The sequence below is a fragment of the Ixodes scapularis genome, unplaced genomic scaffold, assembly GCF_016920785.2.
Source record: "Ixodes scapularis isolate PalLabHiFi unplaced genomic scaffold, ASM1692078v2 PGA_scaffold4__175_contigs__length_147842914, whole genome shotgun sequence".
NCBI classification, from domain to species: Eukaryota; Metazoa; Arthropoda; class Arachnida; order Ixodida; family Ixodidae; genus Ixodes; species Ixodes scapularis.
The window spans coordinates 40,446,190-40,470,025 of record NW_024609879.1 but is presented as its reverse complement, the minus strand read 5'-3'; the positions used below and the strand labels follow the sequence as shown (position 1 = coordinate 40,470,025).

General features: G+C 46.6%; 1 protein-coding gene and 1 pseudogene across 1 annotated transcript; one reads left to right on the top strand and one right to left on the bottom strand.

Moving 5' to 3' along the window:
* The first annotated feature begins 1,843 nt into the window (after positions 1 to 1,843).
* Positions 1,844 to 8,903, top strand: LOC121837627 (annotated as a pseudogene).
* A 9,184-nt stretch (positions 8,904 to 18,087) lies between these two features.
* LOC120843331 (antimicrobial peptide ISAMP-like) lies at positions 18,088 to 23,612 on the bottom strand. The gene is given in 4 exon segments (XM_040214662.2): positions 18,088 to 18,149; positions 18,152 to 18,215; positions 20,689 to 20,755; positions 23,518 to 23,612. Coding segments are annotated over 4 exon segments (240 nt in total). The 5' UTR covers positions 23,565 to 23,612.
* Between the last annotated feature and the right edge of the window lie 224 nt (positions 23,613 to 23,836).

The following is a 23,836-nucleotide window of genomic DNA, read 5'->3' as shown; positions in this document are numbered from 1 at the left end:
AAAAGACAGCCTAGGAGATGTCGAGCCGCGTAGGTAATCTTCGATCTCCCGAGGTCGCTCCCCAAGGTGTGGTCGAGGGTCATTGGGTGCAAACCCCCGCAGCTGAAGGTAGGAGCATCGACAGTAGACGTGGGCGGCATCACCGCAGTGACAGGAAAGCATCAGTCAGCCGCTCTCCAGACGTCCGTCTTCCTTGGCGCCGACTGTTCTTAGCGGACGTAGTGGGGTCATTCCTCATGGCGTCGAGCGTACTGGTGTACCGGCGTGTTGCGTTCATGACGCCATGTACTGTCGGGCAACTGGCAGCGCTGGCTGGGTCATGGGGACGTAGGTCAACGTCGGCTCCTCGGGGGAGGCCACGTTGACGAGAGCTTCCGGCTGAGAGGCTTGCTGGACCACGGAGCGTGTGATCTCGGCAGCTGAATGTGAGGCTGGGCGCTCAGCAGTGGGAAGCAGCTGTCAGAGCTCCTCTCGGACGATGTTCCAGATAACCTCGCGAATGTCCGTCGTACTTGAACCAAAGTAGCAGCTTGATTACGACGATACAGCGACGCAAGGTAGTCGCTGGTAGTGCAAGCCTCATGTGTGAATGACACGTTCGATGTTCGTGTCCTCCATGACTTCTTCGAAGGTCGCAGGTGGACTGAGCACAAGAATCCCAAAGATTGTTTCCTTAACGCCGAGCATGAGAATCCTCAGTTTCTTTGCTTCAAGATCTCCGGTGTCCGCTTGACTTCTGAGTCGGAGCATATCCTCGACGACGCTCACAATTCTCTCGTTAAGACCTTGAACCCTTCTCTGAACAGCTCCTTGGCGCCATCACGTCTCTGCTGGGTAACAAACGCTCCACAGAGCCCGTCCTTTCATGCGTCACAGGTGGTAATCGTCGCTTCGAGGTTTTCACACCAGGTACATGCCTTTCCTTCAAAGCAGAAGCAGACGTAGGCATTTTTCCGGCGTCCACCCATTGTGACGGGCAACTCGCTCGTACTGCTGCGTCCAGTCGTCGGCGTCTTTGTACACTTCGCCGTAAAAGGGCGTCGGCGTCCGATGTTAGACGAGCCGGTATACGACCTGAGGTGCAGCAGCAGGGCTCTCGGTCTGCTGTCCCTGTGAAAACATCTCCACGTTCGGCGATTTCTTTCTTGGTTGTGTTGGCAAAAAAACATATTCGGGCAGCTGGCGTTCACTACGGCGGCTTACGCGGGCTTCGTCTGGCATCATAGAATAAAGTTCTCCGGTGCTTGAAATCAATATAGTAAGGCGGCTACTCGCGGTCGTACGAGGAAGAGACATGTAAAATCACCTCGCACCTTCAACAGAGATATCAAAGATAAAGGAGAAGATACGATATATAATAAAGTCAAAATAAAGATTTATTCGTCCAACCTTTGCGAGAAACAAAAGAAGAAACAGGCGTCGAGAAATCTGCTGCGAGCGTAGAGGGTGGCAGCAGCGACCGACGGCGTGTCGCCATTACGGCTGGCTAGCGCGAGAATGAATGCTGATCATCGTCGGGAGAATCTGAGTCGATAAAGGCGCGATCGGATCCTCGTCTACAACACTCGCTTTCTCGACGATTCAGCCTACATCATTCGGGAGTGAACTAGGGCAAGCTTTACAAGAAAAGGTTATTCTGGCCCCCTTATCACATAATTTCGGGTTAGAACATCCGATGGAAATGTGTGAGCATTCGTTTTTCCTGCGGATTCTTTCAAATGCATGACGTTAGTCAACCTGCTACATTTCCTGCGTAGTAAAAATGATGCATATCTCTATATCTATGTTTGTCTGAGCGCGTACGCATATCATGTTTATTTAGAGTGGACTTGGTGACACCGTGATGGCAAGGACGCTAAATACGCCTGTTTTCTTCACTGTCCAGGTGTTGCTGTGTCAGATAGCAAGCGGCGGCGCCAACAGCTTCGGTGCCGACAGCTTCGGCACGGTTTCGTATCAACAAGGCATCAATGGTGACACGACGGAACGTGGTCGCCTCCCCCTGGTGTACAGCTTTCCGGAACCTACGTTCTACCCTGGCGTCACATCCGGAACTTTACCTATAAACGCCCACAACGATCTCGTCGGCTTCAGTGGACTCGGGACATCTTGATGGCAAGGACCCTAAACACGCATGTCTTCTTCACTGTCCAGGTCCGTTACACATATCCTGTACACTGCTATCGTAGAGATGATCGGTGCTTGTTTCTGTCACCAAGTCCACAGACCATAGTTACAAGCGCTGCATCAGTGTGTCGTGACTTGATATCAGCATTGTTATTACAATCAGGAGATGTAGAAACCAATCCTGGACCTAGTATCGAGGAATCACTCGACCAGCTTCTTGCTGGCCAATCTGAAATGCGGAAAGAAATAAGAGAGATCAAGGAAAAACAATTAAGTTTAGATTCATTTGTCAGAGACGTCCTAACACGGCTGGATAAAGCAGAAGAGGACATAGATGCTCTGCAAAGAAATGAACGGGACTCTCCTCTGCTACAAGTTCTTGCAGATATTCAGAGAGCGAACAGACTACAAGAGAGGAGGCTTGTTGAACTCGAAGACCGGTCCAGAAAAGACAACCTTGTTATATTTGGTTTTGAAGAGCAACCCGGCGAAACTGGAGACTCGCTTAAAGATAAAGTCATAAATAATATTGCCGCGCGCCAAGTAGGCACCGCGGCCGTAGCACAACGGCTATCGCGCTTACCTCACACGCGAAGGGCCAGGGTCCGATTCCTGGCCGCGGCTAAGCATTTTTGTTTACACTGTAATGTGATGTTCTAGTGAATTCGAGAACCGTCTAGCTGATTCGAGGTTAGAATGTTCTCCGCGTCGAACCTTCTACATCGAACGCTCCAGAAGCCAACGCGTGTACAAAAGCGGCTCCGCCTGGCAAGCAGGATTCAGTCTCGCCCCAGCGCTCGATCCTGCGGTCTCGCCGATTTCGACGCCCGCGACGCTTTGTTATTATCTTTTGTACTCTTTTATTTTTGGCACAAGTTCGCCACATTAAACGTTTATTTCTTCCTGTTCATCTATTGTTTTTTGGTCACCACCCGTGACATATTGGTGGAGGTGCGGGGTAACGCATGCCCGTGCAGCGTTCCCCTCCGAGGATTCGCAGTGCAAGTCCGACGCCAAGCCCACGAAGAACCGACGAAGGCACTACCGAGATCCGGTTCAGTCGTCGCACCCAAGGCCTACACCCGGAATTCGGACTTCTGCCGCCCAGGACCAAGCAGCCAACGAAGCCGACGATGGCCGACCAGTCGCCGACCCCCGCCGCTCCTGCCGTCGTCTACCTGCCCGCCGCTCCCCGTACGCCGACTCCCTTCCACGGCGAGATCCATGAGGATGTCGAAGACTGGATCAAGCAGTACGAGCGTGTGGCGCGGCACAACGGATGGACTGCGGAGCAGTGCCTCCAGAACCTCTACTTTTCGCTGAAGGGTACTGCGAGGCATTGGTTCGAGAATCACGAGGCTTCGCTTACGTCGTGGGACATCTGTGTGGCCGAGTTGCAGCGGACGTTCGCCACCCTACACCGACGGGAGAAGGCAGAAGATCTCCTCAGAATTCGAACGCAGGGCCCCGACGAAAGCATCACAAGCTTCGTAGAAGATGTCCTCCGCCTGAGCGCCCGTGCCGACCCACGAGCCACAGATGACAAGAAGCTGCGGGTCCTCATGCGCGGGGTGAGAGACGACATCTTTGGAGGCCTCGTGCGCAACCCGCCGGGCACCGTCGAAGCCTTCGTCACCGAGGCGACAAACATCGATCGCGCCCTCCAAGCGCGCGCTTCCCACTACCAGCGACATCCAAGTGTCGCTGCAACCGCGCTGCTTGGCGGCGAGCACGCTCCTAGTACGGATATCCGCGAAATTATCCGGGAGGTCGTCCGGGAGGAACTCCGCCAGTTGCTGCCAGCCGCAAGTCGTCCAGCGACACTTTCCATTGCCGAGGCTGTGCGCGAGGAAGTACAACGGGCGCTCCAACCAGAGGTTCCCGTCACCACGGTGGCACCGCAGGAACCGACGTTGAGCTACGCTGCCATAGCCCACGACCGCCGCAAGCTCCCCGCCAAGCCGCGGCGCCACCCCGAAGAGACGCCCCAACGCCGCAGTATCCCCGACGACAGGAAGATCAGGCGCACGTTCACCCAGACCGACCTGCGCCGAGGAAGACAGACGTCTGGAGGACGGCCGACCGACGCCCGCTGTGTTACCACTGCGGGGAAGCTGACCATGTGTACCGCCGATGCCCATACCGACGACTCGGGCTGCGCGGATTCCACCCAAGCGACCCGCGTCCCAGGTATGGTGAACGCCCTCGGGAGATCGACGAGTACTTGCGACGACCCCAGTCCCCCGAGCCTGCGTCCCGCCGAGAGCTCCGATCGCCTTCACCACGACGTCCAGCTTCGCCGATGCACCGACCCCGACGTGAAAGCCTGTCACCCCTCGCTCCTCGCCGGGGAAACTAGGCGCGACAACCCCTGGAGGTGGAGTTGCCGAAGACGAACGACGCCAAGATCCTCCACGAACGTCAGAGGGCCCCCACTCAAACGCTACCAGAAATCGAAACGACGCCCCTGCAACGGTGTCCAATAACCTAAACGTCGTCATCGACGGCCACGACGCATCAGCGCTCGTGGACACCGGAGCAGACTACTCAGTCTTGAGTGGGAGGCTCTCCCGCCGCCTTCGAAAAGTCACCACGCCGTGGGATGGACCACAAATACGAAACGCCGGAGGGCACCTCATCACACCAGTCGGGAGATGCACTGCTCGCGTCGAGATCCACGGTGAGACGTGCCCTGTTAAGTTCGTCGTTCTGCAAGACTGTTCAAGAGACGTTATCCTCGGAATGGACTTTCTCTGCGAGTATGGCGCCGTCATCGATCTCGGGGCAAACCAGCTGACGCTGCGAAAGCCTGTTTTACCGTCGGTGGAGACCAACACGACGTCAACCGCGATCCGAGGTATCGCCGACCATATGAACCTACCGCCGCGGTCGAGTGTTTTCGTCCCCGTCATAACCGACGCAGCCATGCACGGTGAAGCTCTTCTGGAAGGCAACGTCCAACTGCTCCTTGAGAAAGGAAATGCGTCGCACGAGGCGTAACGGATCTCCAAGAAGGACGTACAACTGTTCTTGTAACGAACTTCCGAGAGGAGCCGCAGCACCTAACGAAGGGTACCACTGTGGGCCACATTGAGGAGCTTCAGGCGCCAGTCGTGGTCACCGCAATCTCCGTAGAAACCTCGTCGTCACAGCAGAACAGCACGCCGCCGCCGCTCGACATCGACCCCGAGCTCCCAGCTACGAAGCGCCGGCAACTGGTTGATCTCCTTGCCGAATACAGCGACTGTTTTGCCACGACATCGAAGATTCGCCAAACATCAATGGCGAAACATCGCATTGTTACCGACGACGACGCACTTCCTGTCCACCAGTCGCCGTATCGGGTCTCCTCAAAGGAAAGGAAAGTGATTCAAGATCAAGTCCAGGAGATGCTCGACGACGTCATCATTCAACCCTCAAGAAGCCCATGGGCCTCCCCAGTCGTCCTTGTAAAGAAGAAGGACGGAAGCCTGCGGTTCTGCGTGGACTATCGTCGACTGAACGCTGTGACGGAGAAGGACGTCTATCCGCTCCCCCGCATCGACGATACGTTAGACCGACTGCGCCACTCCCGATATTTTTCGTCGATGGATCTGAAGAGTGGCTACTGGCAGATTGAAGTCGACGAACGCGACCGGGAGAAAACTGCCTTCGTCACTCCCGACGGACTGTACGAATTCAAAGTGATGCCGTTCGGGCTTTGTACTGCGCCAGCCACCTTCCATCGTGTCATGGACACCGTGCTGGCAAGTCTGAAATGGCAGAGCTGCCTCGTCTACCTCGACGACGTCGTGGTATTTTCACGAGATTTCGACGAGCACCTGAAACGACTTCGAGCCGTGCTTCAAGCCATCAAGACCGCCGGCCTGTCACTCAAGCCAACAAAGTGTCGATTCGCCTATGGTGAACTTAAGTTCCTTGGCCACGTCGTGAGCAACAAAGGTGTCCTCCCTGGCCCTGAGAAGACCCGCGCCGTGGCTGCATTTACGCCGCCGTCTGACAAGAAGGCCGTGAGAAGATTCCTCGGACTTTGTGCCTACTACAGACGATTTGTTCGGGACTTCGCCAAGCTGTCCGCACCGCTGACGCACCTCACGAAGGACGCCGTAAAGTTCGAATGGAAAGACGAACACCAGCAGTCATTCGATGAGCTGAAACGAAGACTGCAGACGCCCCCAATTCTTGGCCATTTCGACCAGTTCGCTGATACAGAGATCCACACGGACGCCAGTAACACTGGACTTGGCGCAGTGCTAGTTCAAAGGCAGGACGGGGCAGAGCGAGTCATCGCATACGCGAGTCGGACGCTGTCTAAGGCGGAGAGGAACTACTCTACAACTGAAAAGGAGTGCCTTGCTGTCGTCTGGGCAATAACAAAGTTTCGCCCATAACTGTATGGAAGTCCTTTTCGCGTGGTCACAGACCACCACTCGCTCTGCTGGCTCGCGAATCTGAAAGACCCCTCCGGACGCCTCGCCCGCTGGAGCCTACGACTGCAGGAGTTTGACATGACCGTTGTGTACAAGTCCGGCCGGAAGCATCATGACGCCGACTGCGTGTCAAGAGCTCCTGTCGAGGCCGGTCCTGCCTGTATCGAAGACGACGACGATGAGTGTTTCCTCGGCGCTTTGGACGTCAGCGACATGGCAGCACGCCAACGAGACGACCCTGAACTGCGAGCGCTCATCGATCACTTAGAGGGACAAGCGAGTTCGGTTCCCCGTGCTTTCTTAAGAATCCTGCATACATTTTCCATGCGGCGAGGGGTGCTGTACAAGGAGAACTTCGTCAACAACAACACAGCATGGCTGTTGGTTGTTCCTGCCAGCCTTCGAGACGAAATATTCCAACGATGCCATGACGACCCAACGGCTGGACACCTTGGCTACAGCAGGACGCTCGCCAGGATTCGAGAAAAGTACTACTGGCCGAGGCTACCGAAGACCGTTCACCTATACATTCGATCATGCCACGAGTGTCAGCGACGCAAGAAACCGCCAAGGAAGCCGTCAGGACTTCTGCATCCGATTTCTCCCCCGTCTATGCCGTTCCAGCAGATCGGAATGGATTTACTTGGCCCTTTCCCATCGTCAACGTCGGGAAACCGCTGGATTATCGTCGCCACCGATTATCTCACACGGTACGCCGAGACGAAAGCCCTTCCAGCAGGCACGGCTGTTGAAGTCGCCAAGTTTTTCATTGAGTCCATTGTCCTCCGGCACGGCGCCCCTGAAGTCCTCATCACAGACCGTGGATCTTCGTTCATGGCCCAGCTGACTCAAGAGATCCTTCGTCTCAGTGGCACCGGCCATCGTCGAACCACTGCATACCACCCACAGACCAACGGACTGACCGAAGTTACTCAACAAGACAATCGCCGATATGATCTCTATGTACGTCGACGTAGAACACAAGACGTGGGACGAGGTGTTGCCCTACGTCACGTTCGCCTACAATACGGCGGTTCAGGAGACCACTGGATTCACCCCTTTCCAGCTGGTACATGGTCGGAAGGTCACGACCATGCTGGACGCAATGCTGCCCCATGAGCCATCTGTAAATGAGAGTGACGACGCCCAGGCGGTTGCTCAACGCGCCGAAGAAGCCCGCCACCTCGCCCGACTCATGATTCAAGACCAGCAACGCGTCGACGCGGGCCGCTACAACCTTCGTCGCAGGGACGTTCACTTCCAGCCCGGAAACAGGGTGTGGGTGTGGACGCCCATCCGTCGCCGCGGCCTCAGTAAGAAACTGCTGAAACGGTACTTTGGACCATACAAGGTACTTCGTCGCCTCGGCGAGCTGAACTACGAGGTGATGCCTGACGGAACAAGAACATCATCACGCCGCCCACCACGACCTGAAGTCGTCCACGTCGTGCGCCTGAAGCCTTACTACGCTCGATAGGACTGTGGATCCTATAGTTTGCCGTTCTCTTTATGTGCTTTGTTTTGTGTTGCATCGAGGCGATGCACTTTTTAAGGGGGGGAGTAATGCCGCGCGCCAAGTAGGCACCGCGGCCGTAGCACAGCGGTTATCGCGCTTACCTCCCACGCGAAGGGCCAGGGTTCGATTCCTGGCCGCGGCTACGCATTTTTGTTTACACTGTAATGTGATGTTCTAGTGAATTCGAGAACCGTCTAGCTGATTCGAGGTTAGAATGTTCTCCGCGTCGAACCTTCTACATCGAACGCTCCAGAAGCCAACGCGTGTACAAAAGCGGCTCCGCCTGGTAAGCAGGAATCAGTCTCGCCCCAGCGCTCGATCCTGCGGTCTCGCCGATTTCGACGCCCGCGACGCTTAGTTATTATCTTTTGTACTATTTTATTGTTGGCACAAGTTCGCCACATTGAACGTTTATTTCTTCCTGTTCATCTATTGTTTTTTGGTCACCACCCGTGACAATATTTTCAAAATCACTCTGAAGGTCCCTGTAAACTGTGTTGATCGTCTGCGTAGTCTTGGTAGACATGTTCCCAAAAAAACAAGGCCAGTCATACTGCACTTCCAAGACCACAGTTAAAAAAATGTCTGTTCTTAAAAATTCTCATTTACTAAATGGAAGTAAGGTTTCTGTCCGGCATGATTTGTCGCAGGAAACAATTCGAACGCGAAAGTTGCTCTGGACATCTGCGCAGCCAGATAAACAAAACGACGCTAAACTGTTTCTGGTTCATGATAAGCTTCGTGTAAACGGTGACATTTATGCGTGGGATGACAGCACACAAACGCGTGTGAAACTGCCCAGCAAGAAACGTGTTCCCACCACTCCGTGACGTCAAAAGCAAATAACCTTCCGACTTGTGTCATTTAATGCGCAAAGTGTTCTGAATAAACCTACAGATTTCGAGGCAATGCTCCTTGATTTTGACCCCCACGCCACTTTGATAACCGAGATATGGCTGCACTCAGATATACAGGACAGCGAAGTCATTCCTCCGACACGCAAAATATATCGAAACGATAGACCGTCACGTGGCGGTGGCGTCGTTGCGGTTGTCCTGAAGTCGGAGTTAGGCGCATGCCTACTATCAGGCATTACTAACCACGAAAGTTTGTGGTGTCGGTTTCACTTTCACGGGAATAGCCTTGTTTTAGGAGTAGTATACAGACCGCCTAATGCCTCACCAGTATTCCTTGAGCAATTATACGACTTTCTTGGGTCTTTTCGTAATGATCGCGTACGACTAATCATGGCGGTGATTTTAATTTACCACATACTGACTGGCTAAACACGAGATCGGCGGGAGCACACGCACGTGATTCAGAGATGTTACTTGACTGTGCGTTCTCGAACGACCTGACTCAGATAGTGACATTGCCGACAAGGATCGGCAACACGGCGCAATCTATTTTGGACCTGGTCTTTGTTAGTATACTAATGTCGTGGTACACTATTGACGTTTTAACGGGGTTGTCTGATCATAAATTGCTGTATTTTACTTCCAACTTTTTCAAAAACGCGGAACTTGGCGGTGTAAAAGAATCGACTGTTAAAATTGCCACGATGCGAGTGATGTTGATGTGCTTGACTACTTGGAGACACACTTCGATGATTTCTGTGAGGAATGTGACTTAGAAACCCAGTGGACTATGTTTAAAAACATTTGCAATTATTGCTTTGCGCAGTATGTACCCAGCAAGGTAAAACACACAAGAAGAAACAATCTTTGGATAACAAGAGAGATTATCAACTAAAACGTAACTGGCAGCGTAAAAAGCGAACTCACAAGTATGGGACATCTGAACTTTCTCAAATAAAAGAAGAATTGAAAGAAAAAATTTCAACTTCCAAGGAGTTTTTCTTTTCGCAATCTCTTATCTGTGTTCTAAAGGAAGCGCCCGCTAAATTTTGGAACTTCTTATCAGGAACAAAAAAGTGTGTTGAGTGTTTAAATGTCAAGGGAATTCTTTTCACTGATAAAACCGACATAGCAAACGAATTCAATAGGTACTTTCAGTCCGCATTCAGCCCCCGTTCGGCAGCACAACCAGATGGCATCTGTGATATGTCGTCGGCAATGCGGGACCTTGTCGTAAGCCGGGAAGGAATCTTTGAACTTCTGCTTCGGCTAAATGTTAAAAAAGCGTGTGGGCCGGGCAATGTGCCTAACGAATTCCTTCCACGCTATGCTGAATGGCTATCACATTATTTGTTCGTCATTTTTAATAACTCACGAAAACAAAAGGAGATTCCTTTTGACTGGCGTTGCGCTCGTGTTGTGCCGATTTTAAAAAGTGGTGATCCTCAGTGCGTTTTTAATTATCGCCCTATATCCCTTACTTCTGTTTGTTCTAAAACACTGTAGCACATAGTGTGCAGGCATATTACTGATTATATGGAAGAAATTAACCTCCTTACCAGTGCTCAGCACGGCTTTCGTCGAGGGCTATCAACAGTGACACAGTTAGTAACAACTTTACATGATTTTGCCCTCACCCTAAATAAAAGAAAGCAAGTGGATGCCATCTTTTTAGACTTCGCGAAGGCTTTCGATAAAGTACCCCATCATAAACTAGTGCAGAAGCTATACGCAATCGGAATAAAAAACGACCTAGTTCAATTCGTTCAGTCGTAGCTTTCAAACCACTCCCAGTTAATCGAAATAGACAAGCAATCTTCAAGTCAGTTATCTGTTTCATCGGGTGTTCCACAGGGATCGGTTCTGGGACCGTTATTGTTTCTTATCTACGTAAACGACATAGTTGACAGCGCAGATGACACAGTTCTGTTTCGGTTGTTTGCAGACGACTGTATAATGTACAAAGAAGTAGAAACCCGTAATGATCAGCTAGCTCTCGAAAATATTCTTCAGAATGTCTATGAATGGTGTGAACAGTGGCATATGCCGTTGAACTTGGATAAATGTACATTATGCTAACTATGCTAATTCTCGTCAGTGTACAGAGTTCCTTTCGATAATCAGTGTGTTTGGACTTCACCAGATGATAACCACAGGAACCCGTAATGATGCTATATTAGATTTATTTTTAGCACTAATCCAGAATGTGTAACGTCTATCAGTACTATGGAAAGTATAAGTAACCACGCTCTGATCCATATTCAAACTTCACAGAAGGTTAACCGTTCCGCGAATATTCCAACGCAAATATTCGTGTTTTCGCGTGCTAATAACGATGGGATGACGGCAGCCATACTAAACTTCGAAAGATATTACATGTCATCTCATGACGAGAGAACCGCAAGTGAAAACTGGCTCCTTATTAAAAACATGCTCATAGAATTACTTCACACTTTTGTGCCAAAAACTGCTATTCCATCTGACCTTGCATCTCCTTGGTTTACCAACAGTCTAAAACGTATGTTAAACAAAAAGAAAAGACTATTTTTAAAAGCAAAAAGACTGGACGACTTCGCGGCTTGGTCATCATATCGCTTTCATTCAAAGTTGTGTGAATCCGAAGTAAAAAAAGCAAAATTAACATTTTGTTCCGTCACCCTACCTAACATTCTTTCCACGGACCCCAAGAAGTTTTGAAAAATAGTTAATCCAAAAGAAACTAAGAATAGCCCTTCGTTTGTAAACGACCAGGGGGAGGCACTTAGTGATGACCAGACGGCCAATTCGTTAAATTCATTCTTTTCCAGTGTATTTACACGTGAAATATTTCCACTGCCATCTTACTCTCTACCTCATCAGGAAATATGCCTGCCTCCAATTTTATACATCCCGGAAGGAATCCACAAGGCAATTCAAAACCTGTCTTCTAATAGCGCCCCTGGAAATGATGGTATCTCGGCCAAACTACTAAAAATGACACAGCACTCAGCATCAAAAATACTCAGCGCTCTTTTTCAACAAAGTTTAAATTCTGCTGATGTACCAGCTGACTGGCGATTCGCCCGAGTTCAACCCATTTTCCAATCGGGCAACAAATCAAATCCATCAAATTACAGACCTATCTCACTCACCAGTGTGCCGTGTAAACTTATGGAACACGTTATTTATTCTAATATTATCTCATACCTAGATCAACGCAACTTTTTTTTCCCCAACCAGCACTGTTTTAGAAAGCGCCACTCATGTACTAGTCAACTGTTTGAGTTTGTCACGGATCTTCATTTTAATAATCATTCCTCACTACAAACAGACGTTATATTTATAGACTTTGCCAAAGCATTCGATACGGTCCCCCACCAACGACTACTCCTAAAACTTTCTCTCCTCCAGATTAACCCTGTAGTAATAAAATGGATAGCTTCGTTCCTAACAAATAGACAACAGTCAGTTTCGGTGAATGGTTCTTCATCTAACTCAGTCCCAGTATCTTCAGGCGTCCCCCAAGGTAGCGTTCTTCGCCCCCTTCTTTTTCTCATTTATATCAACGATCTTCCCTCTTCGATTACCTCAACTATCCACCTATTCGCAGATGATTGTGTTATTTATAGAAAAATCTTAGACCCGACAGACCATAACGTCCTCCAAAATGACCTTGATGATATATCTTCCTGGTGCTCAGAATGGCAGATGACCGTTAACCCCAACAAATGTAAACAAATGACCGTTACTGCAAAGTCAAACAAATCACACAGCCAATATACATTACTCAAGCAGCAACTTGAATGTGTTTCACTATACAAATACTTAGGAGTAAACATCTCAAACTCTCTCATGGAAACAACACATCGATAACTTAGTCACCAACTCATTTAAATCCCTAGGTTTCTTAAGGCGCACCTTACACTTGGCCCCCACTTCAACAGAACTGCTAGCATATAAAACAATTATTCTCCCTAAACTAGAATATGCAAGTATCATATGGCATCCGCATCATAATTATCTTTCTTCCAAATTAAAATCTGTCCAAAGCAAAGCAGCCCGGTTTATATCAAACGACTTATCGCCTCAAACTACCGTAATATCCCGAGTCATCGCCCACCCCCCTACCGCCTGAAATTCATTAAAAAAGTGGGGTGGGCATTGTCTCGGTGGGTGAGCACAAACACTTAAAAAAAAGCGGATAAAACCGCCTATTTTTCTCTGCGTATCTAGCGCTGATGCACAAGAGATACATCAAACTCAAAACTCGATTTAGTTTCATTGTTTTATAGAAAAAAATGCTCACGAAAGAATATTTTACTATAGCGAAGTCCGTTGCTTGCATACGCGCTAGAAACACCGCCGATCTGCATATAGCGCGAACGTTTGTTCCGTGAAAGAATGTCACCACTATGTTCTAATAGTTAGTAAAAAAAAAAAGAAAGAAAAGTCTACAAGAAAATAAAAAAACCGACCAGGCGCAACGAGCGAGCGAGCGGACCAAAGAAGCGATCAAGAGCAATGCTGGGAAAGCGGGAAGGCCGGCGGTCGCGTTGGCAAATACTTTGGCGTCGGGCCAAGTTGGGCGCCTTGTCAATTGCAAGCTCTTGCGCAACTTTCTTGTTTGGTGCGTACATACGTGCGTCCGTGCACGGCGGGCTATCAATGCACGGTTGGGACGCTCTGCAAACGTCTGTGTAGGGCGTTCCAGCAAAGCTTTATTTACGCGTTGGCTTTGCCTAAAATATTGCACAACCGCGGTCGCGACGGGCGGGAAGAAGGAGCGGGTTCGCGGTGACCTTACTTCGGCGGAGACAGACTTTGACCTAACACTCCGCGGTTACATTAACAAACTCTTATTTTGTTATCTCCATCGTTTTCTTTTCGCACGGATACACGACCACTTTGGGGTCGCTCACGGAGGAAATGCGTAAACAAAAAGAAGTGTCTTTCCCTCCTTCGTTTTACTTTGTCACGGACGTCCCCCAACTGTAAGGTCCGCGGCCGCGTCATTCGGGTAGGATGAGTGTTCGCGGATCGCAGAGTCCGCGCTGGGGTATTTGATGGGGTGGGCGATGACTCGGTGTTTTTTCGGAAATCGATATTGGCCCAAAAAATGGGGTGGGCGATGACTCGGTGTTTTTTCGGAAATCAATATTGGCCCAAAAAATGGGGTGGGCGATGGCTCGGGGATGGGCGATGACTCGGGATATTACGGTAGTGTCTCAGCTTTAAAAACAAATTTGGGTCTCACTCTATTGTCTACCCGGTGCAATATTTACCGCATATGTTACTTTCATGACTTATACTACAGCAAATCGTGCTTTAAACACACCTATTGTCATTCCGCACATTATATTTCTCCTCGAACCGATAATTCCTGTAAGGTGCAGCAATACCAGTCACACACTAATTCCTTCCTGTTTTCACCCTTAATGTTATCGATTACTGAATGGAATAACTTGCCAGACGAGATGGTTACTAACACAAATGCCGTTGAATTTAAAACAATGTGCGAGCACCTGTGGCATGAATAGTACACGTACATGCCGTTATTTTCATAGTCGCTTTCCGTTTCTGCATATTGAAATTGTTGTTTTATACATAGTTACGTCCAGTTCAAAATTGCAGTTGTGTACGTACGATGTGATTTCCTTTTTGTAAACTGTGCTGGGCTAATTGCGATGATTTTGTTATACCAATGATTGTGTTTGGAAAATTGTGTTATTCTGTTGTTACAAATGCATGTACCACCTACCCCCCTCATGTAATGCGTCCTCAAAGACGCCCTTGAGGTAAATAAATGAAATGAAATGCAATTACTAAGGGTTACAAATAAAAAACTGTACTGAACTTTCCCTATACAATTAATGGCACTCAAGTTAAAGAAGCCTCTGAAGTTAAGTACCTTGGGGTAACAATTACGAGCAGTTTGAACTGCAATGCACATATTGCCAATGTTTGTGCTGCTGCGAGACGAGCGTTGTGGTCCCTAAGGCGAAAACTTCCACTGGCACCCTCCAGTGTGAAGCTCTGTGCCTATAAGACTTTAGTTAGGCCAGTTTTAGAGTACGCGTGCGTAGTCTGGGACCCGTGTACACAAAAAGCCATAGACGAATTAGAGAAAGTTCAAAGGCTAGCTGCGCGATTCATATGCAATAGGTACCGCCGCTTAGACAGCCCATCAGAAACGTTGAAATCACTTAAATTGGAGTCTTTGAGATCGCGCCGGAAAAATTTGAGATTGAAGTTTTTGTACCTAATCAAGAATAATTACTTTAATTTAGCTTCATCACCCTACATAAAGCAGGTCACACACCGAAATACACGCTTTAATCATGGAAGTCTTTTAGAGCCATACCAAAGCGCAAACAATATTTTTTAAAATTTGTTTTTCCCAAGGACCGTAATAGAATGGAATTGCTTAGAAAAAGACACTGTTGATAGCCCTTCCCCTGATGTATTTTTTTAGAGATTGCGATGATATATGCTCTTTAGTATCAGTGTTGTGTTGAAGAACGTGCCTGTTTGCGTCTCTGCCATCCATTCCTCTTTCTTTTCCCCCCACTCCTGCCTGGGCCCCAACGGGGCCTGCAGTATTGTGAAATAAATAAAAAGAAATTGACATACATCCAGGGTGTTTCAAATAGCGGTTAGACTCCTTAAATCGACCGCGAAAATCGTTTTTTTTAGCCTATCGCGCTACGATTTTGTGCAGCGTTGTCCACATATGGTGCATTGTTTCTATAAAGTTTGCAAAGAGCGGACTTAACTGAGGGAAAAGTTAAAAAAGAAAAAGTCTTGACTCCCATGGAAACGCAGCGAGGACACCGCTCTTCAAACAATAGAGCGCTGCTTAGCACGGGAAACAGGAGATGGCGCAAGCGGTCGCGACGGCAATGGCTGCCAACGGACGAGAATATGGCGCCGAGAGCCGGCGTTAAATAGCAGAAGACTGAAAGGCGGCGCGAGCTTTTCCGACGTCAGTTGTCAATGCGTGGATTTATCTTCATTACTAACAAAACACTGAACAACACACAAGACGTCTCAATTTCCGTCCGTCGTCTCCGGTTTTCCAAAGATGTGTAACAAAACACATTGAATGGGCACATAATCGATTAAAAAATGGTTTGTCGGGTTATTTTGACTGTTTCTTTGCTGTTTTTTTTCTTCTTTTTTTGTTTAGGGGGGAGCATTTATGGTATCTGCTTTGCAGTTCCTTTTGTTACCGTGACTGTTTTTGGTTCTGCTAGTGTTGCCGCCTGCGGAACGCGCACCGCTTTTCTGTCGAAAAAAACGTCTGCTAATGACGCCGGCTCTCGGCGACGTATGCTCGTTCGTTGACGGCAGTTGGCGTTGCGACCGCTTTGCAATCTTTTGTCTCCCGTGCCAAGCAGCGCCCTATTGCTTAAAGACGGGTGGCTTCGCTTCGTTTTCGAAGAAGTTAATCCTTATCTCTTTTTACATTTTTGTCAGGTAGGTTCGATCTTTGCGAATTTTATAGAACAAATGCACTACCTGTGGGCAACGTTGCACAAAATCATAGCGCGATAGGTTAAGAAACCCATTTTTGCGGTCGGTTTAAAGGGTTAGGCCGCAATCTCATACACCCTGAATATGATGCCATCGTACCGCTTGAAGGAAGTTTCAGGGGCGTTGGCTTAAACGTCAAGCTGGAAACTATCAGCCTGGTCACAATTTTCTATTTTTGTGCAAAATGAAATCTATCCCCTCCTCTCTTTCTCTACTTTGCGGGTGTTCGGGTGTCGTGCGCGTCACCTAGGCCACGTTATGGGCGTTTTAATCGTTCTCCTCAGAGATTTGTCTGTTTGCAAGGTCTTAAAAGTTCGCCTAGCATCTTTTCCCTCATGGAAGATTTATTTTGCCTACATTACTAACATTTAGAAGGCACGGTAGGCTTCACTAAAATAAAAGTTTTAATTACTTATCTATTCTGTTAACTAATTCTTTACAAAACGCCTATACAGATCAAGCTTAAATGAGGCATCTCTTTGGAATCCTGGTTACCGTATTCAAGTGAATCTGGAATGAAGCTTGAGTGAAGCTAGAGCTAGAGTGAAGCTAGAGTGAAACTAGCAAGTGAAGCAAAGTTCGAGTGAAGCTATACGAAGTAATGTCTTAGGCACATAATTCCTTACTAGCCTCGGGCAGGCAATGTAGCTGCTTCCAGATCCAATATATCCATTTCTTTATTTCAGAAATATCAACGCGTAAAACAAATGCTAATTTTAGATGACAAAACTCAGTACTCCAACAGCACGCATCGCCGTATGCTTAACACGCCGCTTTTTTGTTTTACCAAGATTTCACTACAAGCAGAAATATGGCATTTCATATACCTACGCCAATGTATTCCGTCTTCCTCTCACATTATCTAGAGCATGTGACTGCCAACGTGTCCCCCTACAACGTACAAATCCCAGATCTGCTTTTTTCTATTTTTTTAAAAAGACTAAGATTGCCACATTATCTAACCGAGCCGTACTTCATTTCCTTATATGCCGTAAGTTCCTTTCAACCGATGCTCTAACTGCGTCACCTCTGAGATTCTTACTTATTGAGGTTGAAAATAAGACCGTCTATGTATATTTCTGGTCACCAAAATTACATTGCTCGCTGCTCTATCTGAACCTTCTGAGCTAGAACATTCCCCCAACGAAGGTTCAAATCAACAAGTTGAAAGGCCAACTGAATGTTATGTTCCTTATAGGTGTATCAGCTTCGTATTGTGTTCACGGCCTCCCAGAATTTTTTCAGATGTTCTTCAGTGATATTTATGTAACAGTAGCTTGAAAACGTTGACATACATGTCTTATTAATTGTCTGAGAACGATTAAACAATTTCAGCCAATAGGGTGAGAGTAACCAGTCGTTTCTCCTCCAGAGGTTTGTCGTTCTAGGCAATATTTCTCCAAATATATTTGTAGTAGTTGAGTGATGAATTGTTCACGGGCCAGATTCGACAGTAGGCAAGGCTGCTCCACATAATATATCAAGATCCGTCCGAGGTGCCACCTCTAGCTTTTATGGCTGGGCGCAGTGCAGTGTCTGGAGGTGTCTCCAGTTGGCCCAAGTCGGCTGTGCATTTTTTTCAGCATGAGATACTAAGTCCTTTAATTAAGTTATATGACACGTGCAACAATATAGTATCCAACGTTTATTCGTGCATTAGAACATGAAGGCCCTTGATCTACTCTACTCTCAGCGGCAAGTTTTGTCGCCCCAGACGTGATTATTGCAACGTGAGCAGGACCCTATTTTGCATTCTTCATCTTTCGTGCATTCCTGTAACAAGATATAAACAAGTATTTTAGACAATGGCTAAATAATATATTTTATAGAGAGTGCTTATTTATATAACACAAATGTTTTGCTAAATTGATCAAATTCGGTAGATCAAAATAATTTCCAAGAATTTGTTTGTATGAAAAAAAGCAAAAGATTAGGGATGGTTAGTACGTAGAAACAACTGTTCGTCCTAGCCGCGACGCGGTAAGAAATTGCTGTCATCATAAAAATGAACTTCACTTAGAACTCTCTTTGCTCCCCTATCAAAAGGTAAATAAAAAATAAAGAATCCCACTTTGTGATCATGTGTGCTGTCTGCGCAGAGGCCACAAATGCTTCTGTCTACTTGAATTTAAATTTGAATTTGAATTTATTTATCTCTCAACTTCACATTGTGAGATGGGACGCAAGGGAAAAAGCTGCGTGGTGCAGCTTGAGGGCCCCCTGCGCCCCTACACACGACTTCATACTTCATATCATAACAATGTTTTCTTGTTTCTGTGTTAATTTTATGCATTCCGCAAATTCGTGTTTTAGTCTACAAGGATTGAGTGTGTTGTCACGCAAAGAAATAAGCGGATATGTTCGACCTCTCTACAGCTGACTCTGTTAAGAAAAAATCTCTAAAACGTCCAAACACGGCGATTGAGATGCTCGCGTGAAGTCGCCTCATCGCTCCCTTACTGTCGGCTTTTTAGACATTTAGACGTACTTCTAAGCATGCCCAAAGAACGACTTTATGGGCGGCGCGTGATACATGAAATTCCCAATCAGCAAGCTAGGGCACAACGTGTCAGTTGAGAGACTTGCTCGTCCGGTCTGAAACATATTGCAGATATACCTCACGCAGGTAACAACTTCAGCAAGTACCACATAGAAATTTACCCACAGGCTGACTAATGAAAGTATCGTTGGAAGCATCCTTCTAGATGAGAGCACAGACAGAAAAATTAATAAAGGATCCTTTAGGGAAAGCACCATTCCTCTGCTATCGAAATGTGGCATGCGACTGGGATCGTGGTTCACCTTAATAAGAATAAGTGCATTTTTTGCGGGAATTCAAATTATAGTTCATAGAGTGTTATGGTGCCAAAATACTGACACACAGGCGCTTTCCAATGGCTTTCCTTCAAGATACATTTTTGAGGCAATACAATCGCGTCATTTTATGGTATTTGACTTCATATTTATGTGAAGAAACGCGTTTCACCTTCACCCTTTAAGGGCGTTCTATTAGAACGAAAGCACTTCAGATGGATAGCCTCAGCATTGAAGGCATCAAAGTAGGAAAACCACTAACTTTTTTCAGGTCCGTCGGCTTGTATTCTTTATGATGCATCTTAATATTTTAATTGCAACTATCTAAACAAGACGACCTGTTTACTAAAGGTTCAACTTACTTTCGTATTATTTTTAGCGGTAGGAGCACATACAAATAAATACTCAGCATCGTCTGCGCACTCCTTATCTTAGTCAAGGTCCCATTCTCTTTCTATTTTTCTTTCATGCATTCTGTGCATTATGCTTTTTAACCAGGAAGAGCTGAGTTTGTATGTAGATGAGTCAAAAGAAAAACAAGAAGTTTATTTAAGCCTTTGTAGAAATTGTTTGAATTTAGTGCGCGTTGTATTTAGGCGTATTATGTTTTTGTACCCCTGCTTCGAGGAAATTAAATAAAATGAAAACTCTTCTGGCTGGCTAAGTATAATCGTGATAAATCAACCAACCTCAAAATCGCTCCTTGAGATACTCGAGTAGAATCTAATCATGGCTGCTTCACATTCTCAGATTACGAAGTTCAGATTTTTGGACGCTGTTGCCTACACTGTGATATCAATGAACGTTTCTAATGGCGGCCCAATTCCCCATCGCAATCGCGATTTGCTATTGCGGGGCAAATGTGCCTTTTTGCGGACTTCCTCATTCAGTTAAGGTATTTTCTACTACACTTCTTTCTAAAGTATTGCGAGCTAAAGTTTTTTTGGTCAACGCAGGAAGAGCAATTTGAATGACTCAGCCAAATGAAAAAACTTTAAATAAATTAGTATTACCCAAGTATTGCTCCTTGTTTTGCTTACAAAATGCAATATTATGCTCGTAGCGCGGTACAACCAATAAAACTTGAATCTATTTTTCACTGGGATCTTAATTGTATTTCTGATTTATTATACCACAATAAGGCAGACAACATACTATACGACATTGCACCATCAAAAAATATATATATTTTTAGGCGTACAGCCGGGCAGGTTTTATTTACTTTAAAATATATTTACTTTAGGAAATTCTTATCATTGTTCCTGTCAAGAGGCTCCAGCCAGAATTTATGTACTTAAAGGGATAGCGGCCCACTAACGTCATCAATGCATACTAAAATAATCTTCTTTTTTTCAAATTCCACACACTGTAGTTTGATTACGACAAAGAATCAGAACAATATTTAGGAACCTAAAATATTTAGTTTACTTACTTTTCTATAACATGCAGGCCTCTTTGCCTTCACTTGCCAAGCGGGTGCTGACATGACAAAGTAGAAGCTGAGAAGTAAAAATATGAAAAATTAGGAGTGAGTATTGATTAAATGTTATGACGACGTCGATCACGTTAAAAAAGCAGCGTTAGTAAGGTTATGAACAGCTATACAGGGTTTTTTTTTTTTTAGCTGCACCAACTTTTGAAAAAAAAAAGGAACGTGAAATAGAGTTATTTAAGCCCTGGGGAAGTATTAGTGGCCATGGCGGACTCCAGAAAAAGGTGAAATTAGGTAATTAGTTTTCTAATTAACTAAACTGTTTTAACTAACTTTTTAATTTTTCACTTGAGGGCACATAATGCATTTCGAGGATTGAAGATCGGCCACAGTGTGGTTAGTTGTGTCGTCCAATTTGGATAAAAAAATTCCTAGTATGCGCTACGGGGTCAAGAAATGTCACTTTGGTAAATGACGTCAAACCTAAACTAAGCAGGAAAGAGCGCCGGTAGAGTTATCGCTTCGTCCTTCCGGGCATGCGATTCGTCATTATCGCGGCCGGCTCGCCTAAGCAAGTGGAACCGGCCGTGATAATGACGAATTGCATGCCCGGAAGGACGAAGCGATAAGTCTACCGGCGCTCTTTCCTGCTTAGTTTCGGTTTGACGTCATTTACCAAAGTGACATTTCTCGACCCCGTAGCGCATACTAGGAATTTTTTTTATCCAAATTGGACGACACAACTAGACCACACTGTGGCCGATCTTCAATTCTCGAAACACATTATGTGCCCTCAAGTGAAAAATTAAAAAGTTAGTTAAAACAATTTAGTTAATTAGCAAACTAATTACCTAATTTCACATTTTTTCTAGAGGCCGTCATTGCCACTAACACTTCCCCAGGGCTCAAATTACTCTATTTCACGTTCCCTTTTTCTTTTAAATTTGGTGCAGCTAAAAAAAAAATACACCTTGTATGTATACATACCGTAATATACTGCAGAAGGGCACACTTCCTTCAAGTGCCCACTATCAACATTAAAAGAACAAAACAGAAAAACTGGAATTCTGCAAAATATTTGTTAAGCACCCGACTTCACCGGACAAGCGCCCACGTCTAGATTCACCCAGTTTTTAGTAAAATTGGTGCTCGCGCTCCCCCGATTTTTTATGGTGCATATTTTAGACAAGCGAGCAGAAAACGTGCGGGTGTTCCATATCTATGCGGAGCGAAAATACGTCTTGAGATCGTCTGCTAGAACTTCGCGGTTCGCTTGCTTCTTGGCAGGGGTTCCGGTGACGTCAGAATTTCGAGCTCTTACTGGCTCTGAAGGAAAGAACAGTAGGTAGAGCTCAGTGCTAGCTCTCTTGAAGTCTAGACAGCACCCTTCCAATCATAGCCAATGAGAGTTCGGCATCCTGACATAACCGCTACCCCGGCGCAAGAACCGATATTTGCTCTCTGCATACCATGTGACTTTTTAGATCGACTGAAAATATGTATGCAAAATTTCCTCGGAAAATATCTCTACAAATTATTTCCTAGGAGGTTGATAGAAACATACTTGCGAATGTTTTAATTTGGGAAGTTATATTCGCAGTAACGTACCGGGGCCTTGACGTTACTGTAGATTTAGAGCTCTTTATGCATAACCTTTTACCTCGACCAGAGTTGCATAACTCTAGTTCCTTGTAGTGAGCTGGCAAATAACCCGAAACAAGTCCAAAAGTCTGACGACAATAATCCCTGGAGAAGGGGAACAAAAGGGAAGGGGGGGGGGAAGTTGGGACAAAGGGCCAACACAAATCTCCAAACGCAGCTAGGTGACAGGTGCGCGACCGAAAAAATACGCCTGGTCCGGGTATCGAACCAGGCACCTCAAACTCCTGGTTACTTCAGTTGCAAGAGTGCTTCACTCGAAATGCAGGAATCCCTGGTTCGATGCCAAGACCAGGCGGATCATTTCGCTCGCGCCCCACTTAACTAGCACTGTTCGGAGATTTCTGTTTGTCCTTTGTTCCCTTTGTCCAGGGATTATTTTCGTCATCCTTGTCCAGCTCGCGTACACCTTTGTCTTTAACTGCGCTATTATCGGGTGGGTCTTCTTTTCTAGCGCCCTAATCTCGAAACTTTGTCGAAAAAATCGGCGAAAAATTCGGTGGCCGTGACTGGCCGGCGCCGCGCTCGATCCTGGCGGTGGCCACTGACAGACGCCGCCAGTGTCCAGATTAGTGCCCATGGTCTCCAGAGGCACATGCATCATAGTTCTGCATGTGGCATGAACACCAACGTTTGTAATTGTTCAAGAGCACGTGGCATTCGACTGGGGTTCCCAATGCAGTGAAAAATTCCACATTGTCAAATGCTTACAATATTAAATTAAAGCGCGATACTATTGTTGCAGAATAAATTTCTATTGCATTGTTAATTGCATTAGCGGATGTAATTTTTTCCCTCACTCGTAGTTGCTACACGAAATGAACAGTTATTGTTGATATTCTGATAGCACATGTATGCAGCCTAGATGATATATGCTTTGTATTTAACGAGGTGCATGTGAGTTACGAGATAAGAGAATTAAGGATGCACATATATTCAGTCTCGAAAGAGCGATTTGCGGGTAGGCGAACTGGAGATAATTATTCATAATATAATAACTGAGACTGTACCACGACTTGAAGGTTTCTTAATTTTTTTCACACCGCCGTTCAAGGTGTTACATTGTAATTAAATATTCAGTATCTTTGAGACGCGTTACCTAAATTCGCAGTCATTAGGTCCTTCGTTTATATTCATATCTTCCAACGTACTTTGGCTTGAAACTCTTACCTTTCGAGAACAAGAAGAGTAACGATGAAAATGGCTACGGCACGCATTGTTGGCGGTCTATTAGGAAGTATCTTCGTAAATATGCTTAGAGAAGCAAGTGCTTTCGAAGTCCGGCCCCTACCTCGTTTTATAGTACATCGACAACTGCAGATTTTATAAAGTATGACGTCATCTCTCGAATAAATGCCTTTTTTATTATTAATGTTTCACTGCTACTTTTTGCAGGTTCGGTGACCTGGCACTGAAGGTCAGCGAACGTCGCTGGCGTTCAGCGGTTTTAACCTTGTGCAACGTCCTGAGGTCCCGTGGAAGAGGTAAG